The sequence below is a fragment of the Cynocephalus volans genome, chromosome 8 (assembly GCF_027409185.1).
Source record: "Cynocephalus volans isolate mCynVol1 chromosome 8, mCynVol1.pri, whole genome shotgun sequence".
NCBI classification, from domain to species: domain Eukaryota; kingdom Metazoa; phylum Chordata; class Mammalia; order Dermoptera; family Cynocephalidae; genus Cynocephalus; species Cynocephalus volans.
The window spans coordinates 73,685,413-73,701,683 of record NC_084467.1 but is presented as its reverse complement, the minus strand read 5'-3'; the positions used below and the strand labels follow the sequence as shown (position 1 = coordinate 73,701,683).

The 16,271-nt window shown below is 37.6% G+C and overlaps 1 protein-coding gene across 1 annotated transcript in view; it reads right to left on the bottom strand.

Annotated features, from left to right (window-relative positions):
* The window catches only part of SAMD13 (sterile alpha motif domain containing 13), a 47,314-nt gene that overhangs the window by 15,556 nt on the left and 15,487 nt on the right, over positions 1 to 16,271 (bottom strand). The window contains exon 3 of the mRNA XM_063106328.1: positions 1,509 to 1,620. Within this exon, the coding sequence (XP_062962398.1) occupies positions 1,509 to 1,620 (112 nt within the window). The remainder of the gene's footprint in view (positions 1 to 1,508; positions 1,621 to 16,271) is intronic.

Sequence of the window (16,271 nt, the reverse complement as noted above, 5' to 3'; positions counted from 1 at the left end):
AAAAAGACCCTGGCACCTTCTCTCTCTATCTTGTTTCCTCTTGCCATGTGATCTGCTTGTACCCGCCGGCTGCCTGCCACTTTCCGCCATGAGTAGAAGCAGCCTAAGGCCCATGCCAGACGCAGCTGTCCCAGAATTGTAAGCCAAATAAACCTCTCTTCTTTATAAATTACCCAGTCTCAGATATTTCTGTTATAGCAATGCAAAAGGGACTAAAACAATGGGGTAGATGTATGAGTGTTTATTTTACACTCACACCAAGAACGTAGGAGAGTTCTGGTTGCTGCACACCCTCAAGAACATTTGACATTATCTATCTTTCTGATTTTAGCTCTTCTTGTGAGTGTGAAATGATTTAAGCTTATATTTTGGCAAATTTTCCAAACTAGCAAAAAGCACATATGTACAAGTATCAAGACTGAAGGAAATACTGGTTGAAAGAAGTCTGGAGATTAATGTATGTGACAGTAGAAAAGTTTTCCTTATCCAAACTCAGGTGATACAACCAATGGCTTGAGAGAATAAGCAACAGCTGAAGAGATGTGGAACAAGCAACCAGAAACATTCTTCAGTTTATAGTTCTTTCAATTATATCATAATATTAGAAAAGTATGTTTAATGCTTAGAAAACTGCAGTCTTCATTGACAGAGAAACAGGAACTCTGTGCCTGGTGTGGACCACATGTTCTCCCACTGTATCTCCTCATGGTCAAAGCCCCTTGAGGACCATCCCTACAGACAGAGCTTGCCCAGTCTGCAAAATGCAGTCATAAATCACCCAGACAACTGGAAGGGTCCCCTGCTCCTCCCTCCCTCTTTCCAACACCTACCCTGGACCTGAGGAAAAGGAATTTTAGCATCAGCATTGTGCCAGGACCTATCCCAGGCACTTTGCATATATTGTCCTTTAACCCTCAGAACAACATCCCTATACGGTTAGGTATTGATAGCCTCACATTATAGATGTGAAATTAACACTCAGAGAGATGTCTACTGTAACCTGGGGTCACACAGAAAAAGAAGAACCAGGATTTGACTCTAAATTCTGTGCTCTTTCCACTTTACCTTGCTAAGCATCCAAAAAGCAAACTGCAAGGTGTTTAATAGTTCAGTGGGTGCCGAGGCCAGTAGTAGAAGGTGCTGCATGTCTCCCAGTCAGGATTTGTCTCTCCTTTTTCTTTCTTTTCTGTTTTCTGCTTTCTAGTGTGTTTGCACTGAAGGTAGGGCTGATTCACTGCACCCATGAGCACGATCGTGTTTCTTTCAGAAGGTGCAGATGTAAATGTGCTTTAGCCCTGCTCCCTGCAGCTGAGACTGTCTCAGGCCTTGGATTTTCCTCTTGCAGGAAGGAATCATTAGCCTGTCACTTTCATTATCTTTCCCCCTCAGTTTCCCAGAGCCTCACTGATCCCTCACTGCTCTTTGGTCCTCTTCTTGCTCACTCCCTCTGCCCACTCTGGGGAAGGGAAGTAATTGTGTTCATTATGTGTTTCTCCACACTGAGTTACCTGTTCCTGAAAAACACTAGCTTGCTCCTCAAATCCCGCTGTTCGGAAATAATTGACGACATCTATCACTGCCCAGTCTGCAGGATCGGGTGGTCTCCCATTTTCCATGGAACTGCAAAACATAAATCCAGACAGTTGTCATGGCAGTGCATGCACAAGGGTGTACCCAGGATCCCTCCTTGGTCTGCTGGGCAGACTTGGGTCAGCTTGCTGGGACCATGGGCCTCTGTTCCCTTGAATCACAGTCTACCCCACCACTGGACCATAATCATTCTTGTGTTTCCTGGGTTCAGATGATCATTACTCTCACTGGTTTAGTCACTGCTTTCCTAATAAACCATCTGATCTTTAATAGAAATTATTTCTTCACATATTGTTTTTAAATCCAGAGACACTGAGAGTTGTCTGGTGACTTCTGGTGACCCACAGAACCATATTCATACTGCAGGGACTTTACCATATGGTCCCAACATACCTCTCTCTTCCCATTTCCTACCTCCTTCCCCACCCCCTTCCCCACCATTCCCCAACAAGTCATACCCTTTCACAGATCTGGGTCTGCACATTCTGTCCCAGACACTTACATTGCCCCCTCATCTATCTCTACCTGACAAAACCCTACCATTCCTACCAGTTCAAAGGCCACCTCCCCATGAGGCAATTTATGGCTCCTCCAGGGAAGTGTTTTAGTTACAATGTCCTCTGAGTTCTAGAACTCCTTCAAACTCCCATTGTAGTACATTCCACACTGGATTAAACTTTGTGTTTATTGGACAGTTTCTCTCACTGGAGTGGGATGTGTGGGCTTGAGACACATACATGGGCCTGGACCACTTCTTATTTTATTACTCCTAGTGTCAAGTATGTATTTAGGAACTCAATCAATACTGTTCAAATGAACAAAGAGATGACAATCAAGCATTTGTCTGTGAGGGCCCCGGGGTAACCCACCTCACTGGATTTAGAGAGGAGGGACAGGAGAAGTGGAATGGAGAAAGAACAGCAGTGACCTGCAGCTGCTGTCACTTAGCCTCATTTCTATGTTTTGAGAGTATTTGGATTTCTCTACACCTTATCCAAGTTGATTCTCCCAGAGCATATATCTAATCACATCATTCCTCTGCTTAAAATCCTTCAAAGTCTTCCCATCGCCTTTAGGATAAATTCCAAACAACTTAACTTGGTTTAGGGTGTCCTCAGGACAAAGCCTCTCCCACCTCTCCAGCTAGGAATACGTTGGGGAGCAAAACAGACACAGACCTTCCTTGATGGGCCTTACACTCCTGTGGGGGGTGGGGTTGGGGGGGTGGACATTAATCAATATTCATAAAAGTAAATGTACAGCTGCAGGTTGTGCTAAATGCGAGGAAGGACAGGTCCACTGTACTATGACAGTTTAAGGGCTATGAGAGACTTCCTGTGAAAGTTTCTTTTGGGGTAAGGTCTAAAAAGCAGCCAGAAGTTAACCATATGATGAAGTCAGGTAAAAATTAGTTCAGGCTCTTGGCAGGAATACATACAGCCAAGGGAGCCATGCAGGTCTCAGAGGCCACACTGGGAGTTCTGAATTTTTGCTAAGAGCAATGGGAAGTTGTTGAATGGTTCAATGTAAAGGGGGTAACCTGATCAGTTTGGAAAAGAGGGTGCTGGAGAGGAGCCAGAAGGGAAGAAGGTGTACCAATGAGAAGTCTACTGCAGTCACCAAGCAGGAGAGCATGGTGACTCAGACTAGTGTGGAGGCTATGGAAAAGGAGAGAAGTGTGTATATGTGAAAGGTATTTAACAAATAAAATCAGCCCGGCTTAGTGGTGGACTAGACACAGACAATGAAGGGAATGGAGTGTTGTGGAATTCGATGGATGGTGGTAACTTCACTGAGATGGTACCTCAGGTTGTGGGACAAGATGAATTTGTGGTACCATCTATGTCCAAGCAAAGATTTAATGTGGGATAAGAGTCTGGAGCTCAAAGCAGAGAAGCGGGTTAGAGGTACAAATCTGGGAGACAGAGGCATTTAGATGGCAATTGGAACCTGAGAGGGGATAAGAAGAGAACTGGGCCTAGAACTAAGCTTGGGGCGGCTCAACAGTTAGTGAAAATTGAAAAGATTCATGTTACTTTTAATGGAAATGAAATTGTCCAGACTTTGGGGGACTCCTGAAGTTCTTCAAATATCTAATAGTCAAGGGTCTAGCTGCCTCACCCCAGGCATAATGTTTTGCTCATAGCAGGAACCTAAAATAGTTCACTAAAAAAAATAAACCAACTTCTGTTCTAGTTAAAGAAAAGGAGTCACTGGTTAATGGTACATGTGATTGCTCATTTCTCAATAGCAGTTAATTTAAAAACATTGAGAGCCAATGCTTACTAACTAGGAGTTTTCTCATCTGGGCTTAGAGACTGTAAATCTATAAATAGTGCATGCCTCTGTACACGTACACACACACATTTTCCTACCATTTAACAGGCAATATACATTGAGGAAAAAATACAATTTTCACCCTACCATTACCAAACATTAACTATGTATTTTTAAATCAATGCTAAATTTAAAAAAAAATCCACATGCTGGGATTTTCCATCATCCCATTAACGTAAGCAATCATGAGCTGACACTGGGGACCCTCTTCAAGGTACCATCTTCCTTTCCTCTCTTGCTTATGGTGGGATTGAAGAATATTTGGAAAGGAGTTTATTGGTCTAGCAAATCTTTTAACTCTTCTAATCAGCTCATTTCTAGCAATGAGCACACAGTCCCACTGGACATACTTTTAAGTGTCCTGGAAAACTGAATTCACTCTCCCTGTGGTTGACTTCAATTAGCTGCCTTTATGCATAAAGAATAGTTATGCAATTGTAACAACAAAGTATGCTACATTGTAATTTTAGGATGGAAGCTTTCCTGATTCTCATTCTGTTGCGATATTACATCATCACTTCCATAATTCTGAAATATTCTTGAGTATTAGCAATGCCGCAGAGAAGAAAGACTTTGTAAAACTGCTGGCAGTGTACCATGAAGAATGGGAGCAATGTAGAACTGGGTGCTCTCTCATATGTAGGGTGAGGGAATCCACCCAGAAGAAACAAGGGGTTAGAAGATAATCAATAAATTTAATGACTGATTACTAAATTTAAGCCTGTTAACCCAGAAAACAAAATAACTTGAAAAAAAATCCGAACATCAGACTACTCATATCCTGAGCAGAAAAACTTGTCTGTCTTCATCTCTGTAGCTCACCAACACCTAGCACAGGTCTGACTGGTGCATAATCGATGCACAACAAAGATCCGTCATGTTAAGTGTACTAACAACCAGAGAGCATTTACAATCTATGAACTTTTCACACCTTACCTAATATCAGCCTTCCACCTCGTGAACTGGCTACTGTAATACGCTTTTAGAAAACTAAGGCTCAGAAAAGTTAAGAAATTCACCCAAAATCACATGGTAGATAAAGCCAAGATTGGATTGCAGATATGCTTGACTACAAATCTATGCTTGACTGCAAATCTATGCTTTACCCACTATATTTATTCATTGATACAACAGATTTACAGAAATCCTACAGTCTTCTCAGTATTGTGCTAGATGCAATATTACAAGGACAGAGAATGCCTAGTCCCTGCCCTCAAGGAGCTGGTAATCTGGTGAGGGAAAGCAGACATGGAAACAGCTAACTAATACTAGAACTGAGGATGAACAAAGTGCTATTAAGGAGCATGCAATGGAAGGTGCAGTTAGATCTGCCTGACTAGAACTCAGGAAGATTTTCAATGGCAATTTGAAAAAGCATTTATTGCTCCAAACGCACCCTAAGCTAGGCCCTGAGTGGGGATGGCTTGCAGAGGTGCATCTGTGCAGGTGCACATCACCACTTCTAGATTGCTTATGTTAGGCCATGTTGGATGACTTCACTGGGCTCTTCCAGTGGTTTCAGTGACAATTTTAAGGATAAAGCTGGAGTTGATCCAAGCTAACACAAAGGAGGAAGGGGGTTGGGGGGGAGCAGCCAGAGTGCCAAGCCGAATAGTATCTGACCTGAGAACAAGTTGGAGGATGGGATTAAGCAGCACCTTTCCCTGCTGGGAAAACAATACATATTCTCAAGGACTGTTATTTGTGGCCAAACTTAGATGCTTAACTTTTTTTACTTATAAAAGAACCATGTTCTCCACATCTTTTCTTATAATATGTGCAAGTCAAATTCCAGAAGGAGTTTAAACAGTGCTGTTTAAAACACCTCCCAGATGGTGGTTCCATTGCGGCTGCTAATTTTGCACTGACAAAATGAGATGGCAGATATAAAAGCAATTGTTATTTGATATTTATTATTCACTATAATCACAACAAAATGTTTCTGAGAAAATAGTACACATTAAAATGATATATTCTGATATTTTTCCAGGCACAGAATCTTAGAAATAAGATAAATAAAATAAAATCTTTAAAATAAGTTTTTGCCTTATTACAAAAAATTAGCAAGAAGTGAAGGACAGAATTTGTCTTCAATCCCATCACTTAATTAAATCAATGTTTTCATTTAGCCCAGTCACCTTTTAGTCCCTGTGCATATGGTTAGGTACATCATTTATTGATAAAAATTATGTTACGTGTGAATAATTCACACTAGAAAACAATTATCCCTTAATTAAACAATCACCTCACTTTTAAAGAGAGCTAGAGAGACACTTTCATGGTGACAGAAATGCAATAAATAACGAATTTGGCATATATATGCAAACTAACTGAGACCATATGAGCTTTTCATGTTGGTGCATCATAATTTTAAGTACTGGCACCAAATGTTTCCATTTCCCTTTATATGAAGGCAGGTGAAAAATAGTTGAAACTCTTTCTCCAAATCTAACATGTATATTTTATAGTACTTGTGATATCATAGCTTCTGAAGGTTGGTCAGGCCAAAAGGATACTCTGGATAAATACCATCCATATGTGATTTCACAATTCCATTACATTCATTAATTGCATTTCTATTTCAAGTTTGGAGCAAACGTTACTTTAGTCACTGGGTAGTATATTATGGTGATGTCACTCCTTTTATAAGACTAATTCTGAATGTTACTTATTATTACACTCAGAAATGCACTCAAACTTTATACTTGCCTAGATTTTCATAACTTATTTTCAAAATTAAATTAACTTACTCTTTGCCAATGTCTTAAGACAGACCTTGGCTAAAAGCAATTTAATTCTTATTCAAATAAATTAATATTGATCTCTTTGCCTATGACATATCTAAAAATGAAGCAACCAAATGAGCTTTAGCTTTATCTCCATTCCTTTCTCCCTCTCCCTTCATGCTAAAAAGCAGGGATCTGGCTAAAACACAGGCCCAGAAAGAAAAAGGATGACTCAAAGGCTCTTGACAGGACATTTTTCATTTTTTAATATTCAGATAAATAAGAGTTGACTGCATTTAGTTGCAGCATACCCAGGCAATGAAAGCACTGAAAAAGCAAATAATTCATCAAGACTTCTGTATATTCCAAATTCTTTTGCTTAGCATTCAGAGACTTGATTCAAACATAACTTTGTAGTTTGTACTGAAACCCAACTGGACAACGTTTTATACTTTCACATATCACAGTTTGTTTCTGTCACTCAAACCCTCTCTGTCCAACTTCCAGGAAGTAGAGTCCCACTCATTTTTTAAAAGGTACCAGTTAAATGTCCACTTCCAAATATCTCCAATCAGTATTTTATTCTAATCATTAATTAATTAATTTTAACCTGCCTACTATGAGACAGGCACCTGATAAGCACTGGAAACTCACAGTCTTATGAGGAGGACAATCCAAGTCAGCTGCAGAATGAAGAGGGTCACGTTTGTCTTCTGCCTTATTTCAAAAAGCAGTTGAGGAACTGGGTGAATAAATAGGTGGAGGAAGGATGGAAGGTCAACATGACAATGGGAGGCAGGCTGTGCTAGGCTTTGGAGCCCTGCATCAGCAGCAGTACTAGGAGCAGGATCCTGGGAAAGATGGGGCATCTTCCGGCACCACTTCCTTCCTCTGTAATAGGTATCTTCCCTCAGACTAATGGCTTTCCTCTGAAATCACACAGAACTCTGTCCTTGGCATACCTCTGCCTGGAATATCTCCTAAACACCTCATCTCATCTTTCTAAAAACAAAGGGTCCTATAAACAGTATCTTTTCCTACCTGTTCTTGACTTTCTAGTACAAATAAAATCTTCTGAGCTAGCATTAATAAGGACACTCTGAATTTCAAGAGGACTCAGTGAATTTCTTTTAATTCACTATCAATTACAATTTATGCCAAACACAAACATAAGAACGTTTCATATCCTAGTCATTAATACTAAAGATAACAGCCTAGGGACTGCCTGAATAACTTTACCTCCTTGCTCTAAGCCACAGTATACTGGTCACTATTCTAAAGGACTTAGGTGTGGCTTTATTGCTTAGACAAACTTGGTTTTCCTTCTATAGGGATCTCAATAGCAAAATAGAAACTGTAGAAAATAGCAGACCCGAGGCTGCTAATGTATGAAAGATATATAGTGAATGTCTATAAATTCTGCTGGCCTTTATTGAAACTCCTATTGTTTTCACACTGAAAATATGATGTCCTGCCAGGCATACAGTGTTGGAAAAAAATTAAATAAAATATGATGTCTTAATATGTTTCATTGGCTCTGAAGTTTTATGCATTTTCATCTTTCAAAATGTACACTTCTTTAGAACAGTTATTTTCAATGTACAAAATGGTATAAGTCAAAACAATAAGCAGGCTCAATTCTTAGCCCAATTTATCATCTAACTGAAGGGAATAATCAAACAGTTAAGTTATATATCATAAGACCAGATAATGAAATGAGCAGACAGCTATAAAATACTAAAGAATGAATTTTAGCTTCTCTAAGAAAAATAAAACTGTACCAGCTACAACTATCACTATTAACTCCCCTATATTATCCATATTCAGGAAGCCATTCAACAAAGAAGCAGGGAACCTGAACAGCAATATAGACCAAATGGATTTAATAGACATATACAGAACATTTAACCTAACAACAGCAGAATACACATTCTTCTCAAGCACACGTGGAACCTTCTCCAGGTCACAAAACACGTCTTAACAAATAAAGAAGACTAAAATCACACCAATTATCTCTGATGACAATGGAATGAAACTAGAAATGAATAGCAGAAGGAAAACTGAAAAATTCACAAATATGTGAAAATTAACATACTTTTGAACAACCAATGGGTCAAAGAAGAAATCAAAAGCAAAATTAGAAAATATCTTGAGACAAATGAAAATGAAAACACAATATACTAAAACTTATGGAATGTAGCAAAGGAATAATATGAGGAAAATTTTGTAGTCACAAACTTTAGCCTACATTAAAAAAGAAGAAAGGTCCCAAGTAAACAACCTAACTTTATACATCAAGGAACTAGAAAAAGCATACACTTTTTTTGTTAGCAGAAGGAAGGAAATAATAAAGATTAGAGCAAAAATAAACAAAATAGAGAATAGAAAAACAATAGAAAAAATCAACAAAACTAATGGTTTTTTGAAAAGAGAAACAAAATTGATAAATCTTTAGCTAGACTAAGAAAAAAAGAGAGAAGACTTAAATAAATAGAACCAGAAATGAAAAATACATTACAACTGACTCTATAGTAATAAAAAGGATCATTCTAAATGGTTATAGGTCAACAAATTGGATAACCTAGAAACAATGGATAAATTCCTAGAAACATACAATCTACCAAGACTGAATCATGATGAAACAGAATGTGTAAACAGACTTGTAACTGTTAAGATTGAATCAGTAATCAAAAACCTCCCAACAAAGAAAAGCCCAGGACAAGATGGCTTCATGGGAGAATTTTACCATTTAAGAAAGAATTAATGCCAATCCTTCTCAAATGCTTCCAAAAAATTAAAGAGGAGGGAACACTTCTGAACTTATTTTGTGAGGTCAGCATTACCCTGATACCAGAGCCTGATAAAGACATCACAAGAAAAGTAAACTACCAATATTCATGATGAACATACATGCAAAAATCTTCAACAGAAAACTAGCAAACTAGTTTGAATTCAACAGCACATTAAAACAATCATACACTATAACCAAGTGTGATTTATCCCTGGGATGCAATGCAAGAATAATTCAACATAACATATGAAAATCAATTAATGTGATACACCACATTAACAGAATAAAGAACACAAATCACATGATCATCTTAATAGAGACAAAAAAGGTGTTTGATAAAACTCAACACCTTTTCATGGTGTGAAACTAGTAATGAAGGGAAATTATCTCAATATAATAAAGACCATATATGAAAAGGCTATAGGTAACATCATACTCAATGGTGAAAAACTGAAAACTTTTTCACTGAGATCAGGAGCAAGGCAAGGATGCCCACTTTTGCCACTTCTATTCAACATAGTACTGGAAGTCCTAGCCAGAGCAATTAGGAAGAAAAAGAAATAAAACGTGTCTAATTTGAAAAGGAAGAAGTAAAACTGTCCCCATTTGCAGACTATATAATTTTATATATGGAAAATCCTAAAGACTCACCAAAAAAACTGTTAGAACTAATAAATTCAGTAAAGTTGCAGGATACAAAGTCAACACAAAAAATCAGTTACATTTCTACACACTAATAACAAACTATCTGAAAAGGAAATTAGGAAAACAATACTATACACAATAGCCTCAAAAAGAATATAATACTCAGGAATAATCTTAACTAAAGAAGTGGGGGCTGGCCAGTTAGCTCAGTTGGTTAGAGTGCAGTGTTGATAACACCAAGGTTAAGGGTTCAGATCTCCATACCGGCCAGCTGCCAAACAAACAAACAAGAACCAGGGAAGCTGATGGTGTAATTCTATAGAAGCCTCAGAACCAAGGAAATGCAAATCAAAGCCACAATGAGATATAGTCTCACACCTGTCAGGATGCTATTATCAAAATAACAATGACAAGTGTCAGCAAGGATATGGATAACCTGGAACCCTTGCACACTGTTAGTAGTAATGCAAAATGATGCAGCTGCTATGGAAAACAATATGTAGGTTCCTCAAAAAATTAGAGGTAGAATTACAATATGTTCCAACAATTCCACTTCCGGGTATTTATCCAAAAGAACTGAAATCAGGATCTCGATTATTAGCACTCTCATGTTCATTGCAGCACTACTCAAAATAGCCAAGACGTGGAAAGAACTGAAATATCCATCAATTGATGAATGGACCTTTTAAAAAGCAGTATATAAATACAATGAAATATTATTCAGCCTTAAAAAAGAAGGGAATCCTTTCATTGGTGACAACAGGGATGAACCTTGAAAACATTACGCTAAGTGAAATAAGCTAGTCACAGAAGGACAAATACTACGTGATTCTGTTTATATGAGATATCTAAAATAATCAAACTCATAGAAGCAAAGGATAGAACAGTGGTTGCCAGAGGCTAGGGGTAGAGGGAAAGGAGGAGTTACTATTCAACAGGTGTTAAATTTCAGCATGCAAGATGAATAAGTTTTAGAGATCTGCTGTACAACATTGTGCCTATAGATAGCAATACTATATTGTACACTTAAAAATCTGTTAAAAGTGTAGATCTCATATTAAGTGTTCTCACCACATTAAAAAAAAAAAAAAGAAAAAAAAATCATTCTAATTGATCCCACCTTACATATCTGCAGAAGGGTTACAACATCAAGTCTTGATTAGAAAGGTCACTTTTCAGGTTTTAATTATTGGCTTAGTTTGCTTCTTTTCTTTTTCTTTTCCTAACGGACTATCTGTTAAGAGGTATTTAATATTTAGCCCTTTAAGATGTCTTGGGAGTTTTATTTTACTCCCCTTTGCTTTTTGTATAGGGCATCTTACCATCATGATCACCATCCATTCCAGATTGCTGTTCCCTGGGAAGGAGAGCATCCCAAGAACCACCTCGTCATTGCATTCAGGTACAGTCAGGGCCGTGTGGTTGTGGGGACTGGGAAAGGTGGTCAGAACAGACAAGAGTGGGCGTGATGAGAGAGAGTGTACCCAGAAACTACCTAGCAAGCTGGATAAAATCCCTTCAGTGCTTTCAGTGAACATACACCTAAAGACTGCTGATTATTTACATGATGCCGCAAGAGGGCAGGATGAGGAGTCAACAAATAAGAGCCGAAGCCAGCGATCAGGCACAGTTACTTCTATCAGTCCCCATCCCTCCTTCCCTGAGGAGCCACGCAAGGCTTCCAGGCAAACCACCAAATATCCTGTGAGGTGATTTATTCAAGCCAACATGTGACTGCTCCCCTCAGAGGTGGAGACCTGACTGATATGTGGATTGCCGTACATGTAAGCTGGCAGGACTTCTTTAGTGAGGTAAGTTAGTAGCCATTGTTTCAGTACTGTTATATGAAAAGCTCTCCTTGATAATTCCACAATGAAGTCAGAGTTTTGAAATTGTAGCAAGGGCCGACCCCGTGGCGCACTTGGGAGAGTGCAGTGCTGGGAGTACAACGACGCTCCCACCCCGGGTTCGGATCCTATATAGGAATGGCTGCTGCGCTCACTGGCTGAGTACTGGTCACGAAAAAGACAAAAAAAAAAAAAAAAGAAATTCTAGCAATACCAGTAATAATTTCTAGTTCTACCCTAATATTTTATTTCTATTAGTCACCTCCTAATTCTCTAATTCACATGGGCAAAAATGATAATTTCTTTAACTTAAAATTTAGCTTAACATGTATATGTTAGCTTTCAGAGATGGCCATTTCAAAAGTTAGTATTAAAGTTAGTTTAAAACCTTACAACATTCATTACCAAGAAAAAAAAAATCATATTACTAATTATGAGAAGAATGTTAGCTCCAAAATTTGAAAAAATTCCTTTGCTCCATAACGAAACAACACCTGAACACAAAGGCAGAATACACATGTGCAAGAAAAGACATAGCATTAATAAGATATAGCTTGCTTTGAAAGTCCTTGCTAAACTTTATTACTAGAACTTTCTATAGCAATAGCGCTTCTCCACTGAGGGGGTGAAAGGCATGGTGGTGGGGGGGAGATAAACTGCTTCCTGTTGAAAATCTGCTAACTTATAAGCATCTGTCATGTGGAAACATCTTTTCCTCCTCCCATCTTAGGGTAAAGGGAAGAGAGGAAAAAAGACCAACTAATGATAAAGGGTGTAAGACTATGTGAATAGCAAAACAAACAAACAAAACCAACAAAAAACATTGAATAATTGTGATTTGGACAGATGGGCACGTATGTAAAATACCCAGAATTTTTTTTTTTTTTTTAGAATTTAGTAAAAAGTCTAACATGGATCTAACATGGCCAAACATAGATCAGTGATGAGTGTGCCGTGTACCAAGGATTATGATTAATCCAAAATCTGTGTATCTGAAATCCACAAAAAGAGAATACTATGATCCCATTTGTTAAATAAAAGCTTATTTATATGTGTGTTTTGAATATATGTATACATTCTGTGTTTATACCCATATATGTGTGTATATTTTTCAGTACATGTGAATCTATGTGTACACTCTTGTTACTATGTACATATATGAATACAGAGTATTGTACAGAAACTTTTCTAGAAGGATATATTCTAAACTATTGAGATGGCTCCCTCAGTTATTTAGCTATTTTTCATAATGTAATAAACATCCATGAACCCACTAAGTAAAATAAAAGCTAGAACTTTGAAAATAACTACTTCTGTCTACATGATTCAGCTCCCTACACCTGCTCTACCTGGGATAATCATCATCCTTGATCTCATGTTCATTTAACCTTTCTCCTGGTGCACATGTGCAAGAGATTTTCTTGGTTATATACTTGTGCTTTTCAGTATGGTAGCCATTTAAAATTTGACTGAGGAACTGAATTTTTAACTTTATTTAATTTTATTGAATTTAAATTTAAATTTAAATTTAAAAACTTGAAGTGGTACAAAATATGATTCTGTTAAACACAACTCCATTGTTTTTTATTGTAAATTGACAGTTTATAATTGAATAAATTTATGGAGTACAAAGTAATATTATAATTTATGAATACAATGTGGAATAATGAAATCAAGCCAGTTAACATATCCATCACCTCAAATACTTAACATTTTTCTTGGTGAGACATTTGAAATTTATTCTGTTAGCAATTTTGAACTGTACGATAGTTTATGATTAACTATATTCACCACACTGTGCAATAGAACTAAAAAAGATAAACAAACATATTCTTCCTTTATTACTGAGATTTTTTACCCTTTGACCATCATTTCTCCAGCCTCATTAAGCACCATTCTACTCTCAGCTGCTATGAACACCATTGTTTTAGAATCTACAGTTAAGTGAGAACATGCAGTATTTGTCTTTCTGTGCCTGATATTTCACTTAACATTATGTTCTCCAATTTCATCCATGTTGTTGCAAATGACAGAATTTCCTTCTCTTCTAAGGCTGACTAGTATTCCTTTGTGTGTACAGCTTTTACATAGCATTTACACTGTACAAAGCACTATGAGTAATCTAGAGATGGTTTAAAGTACACAGGAGGATGTGCAAAGGTTTTATATCAGGGACTTGAGCATCCATAGGTTTTTCCACGGGAGGTCGTCCAACCAATCCCCCACAGACACCAGGGATGACTGTATATACTACATTTTCTTTATCTATTCCACTGTTGATGGACATTTAAGTTGATTCTATAACTTGACTATTGTGAATAATGCTGTAATAAACATGAGGGTGCGGACATCTCTTCAGCAAACTGATCTCAGATCTTTTGGGTAAATAGCCAGAAGTGGGATTATTGGGTCATACGGTAATTCTATTTTTAGTTTTCTGAGAAACTTCTGTACTGTTTTCCATATTAATTTCTGTACTAATTTACATTACATAATGTACAAGGTTTCCCTTTTCTCCACATCCTCATGAACACTTATTTTTTTTGTCTTTTTGATAAGAGTCATTCTAACAGGTATGAAATGATATCTCATTGTGGTTTTGATTTGCATTTCCCTAATGATTAGCAATGTTGAGCATCTCTTCATATATCTCTTGGTCATTTGTATGTCTTCTTTTGAGAAATGTCTATTCAGGTCCTTTACCCATTTTTAACTGGGTTTTTTGTTTTCTTACTATTGAGTTGTTTGAGCTCCTTAGATGTATGGTTTGCAAATATTCTCTCCCAATCCATTGGCTGTCTCTGCACACTGTTAATTGTTTCCTTTGCTGTGCAGAAGCCTTTTAGTTTGATGTAATCCCATTTGTCTATTTTACTGCCTCTACTACTGGGGTCAAATAAAAAGAATCATTGCCCAGACCAATGTTGTGTAGTTTTTCTGTATGTTTTCTTCCAGTAGTTTTAGAGTATCTGGTCTTACATTGTAAGTCTTTAATTCATTTTGAGTTAATTTTTGTATATGATGTGAGAGAAGGGTCCAATTTCCCTCTTCTGCATGTGGAAATCAGTTTTCCCAACACCATTTATTGAAGAAACTGTCCTTTTCCCATTGCATAATCTCGGCACCTTTGTCAAAAATCAAAAATGTGTGGGTTCATTTCTGGGCTCTCTATTCTGTCCCACTGGTTAATGTGTCTATTTTTTTTTTTACCAATACCAAGCCATTTTAATTACTATTGCTTTGTAGTACAGTTTGAAACCAGGTAGTGTGATACTTCCAGCTTTGTGGGTTTTGCTCATGATTGCTTTGGCTATCTGTCATTTTCTTGTGGTTCCATATGAATTTTAGGATTGTTTTTTCTATTCTATGAGAAGTGACACTGGAATTTTTATAGGAACTGCATTGAATCTGTAGATTGCTTTGGGTAGTATGAACATTTTAATAATATAAGAGGAATTCCAAAGTTTGTGTAAAAATGAAATTAAAAGATAAAAATTTTAAAGATAGACCTTATTTCTCAACATAAGCTCCATCAAGTTCAAGGCACTTTTGTAAGTGATGATACCAGCCTTTTATAGTCCATCCCTAAAGAACTGAGGGTCCTGAGAATTTAACCATGTCAATGCTGTCTTGGTTACATTATTAACTAAAGAAAACTGAGTGCCCTTTAAAGATTTTTTAAGATTAGGAAACAAAAAGAAGTCAGAAGGAGCCAAATCAGATGGTAAAGTGGATGCCTAATGATTTCCCATTAAAACTCTTGCAAAATTGCCCTTGTTTGATGAAATGAACAAAAGCATTGTTGTGATGGAGAAGGACTCTCTGGTGAAGTTTTCCTGGTTTTCTGCTACAGCTTCTGCTAACTTTTTATCAGCACTGCACTCTCCCGAGTGAGCCACAGGCCGGCCCTCTGCTAACTTTTTAAAAACACTCTCTTAAAAGCAGATGTTATCATTGTTTGGCCCTCCAGAAAGTCAACAAGAAATATGCCTTGAACATCCCCAAACATTGTTGCCATGACCTTTGCTCTTGACCAGTCCACTTTTGTTTGACTGGACCACTTCTAACTCTTGGTATCTATTACTTTGATTGTGCTTTGTCTTCAGGATCATACTGGTCAAGCCATATTTCATCCCATTACAATTCTTTGAAGAAATGTTTTAGGATCTTGGTCTGACTTGTTTAAAATTTCCTTTGAAAGCTCTGCTCTTGTCTGCAGCTGATCTGGGCACAACAGTTTTGGCACCCATTAATCAGAACGTTTTCTCAACTGTAAGTTTTCAGTCAGAATTGTGTAAACTGAACCAATTGGGAGGTCGGTGGTGCTGGCTTTTG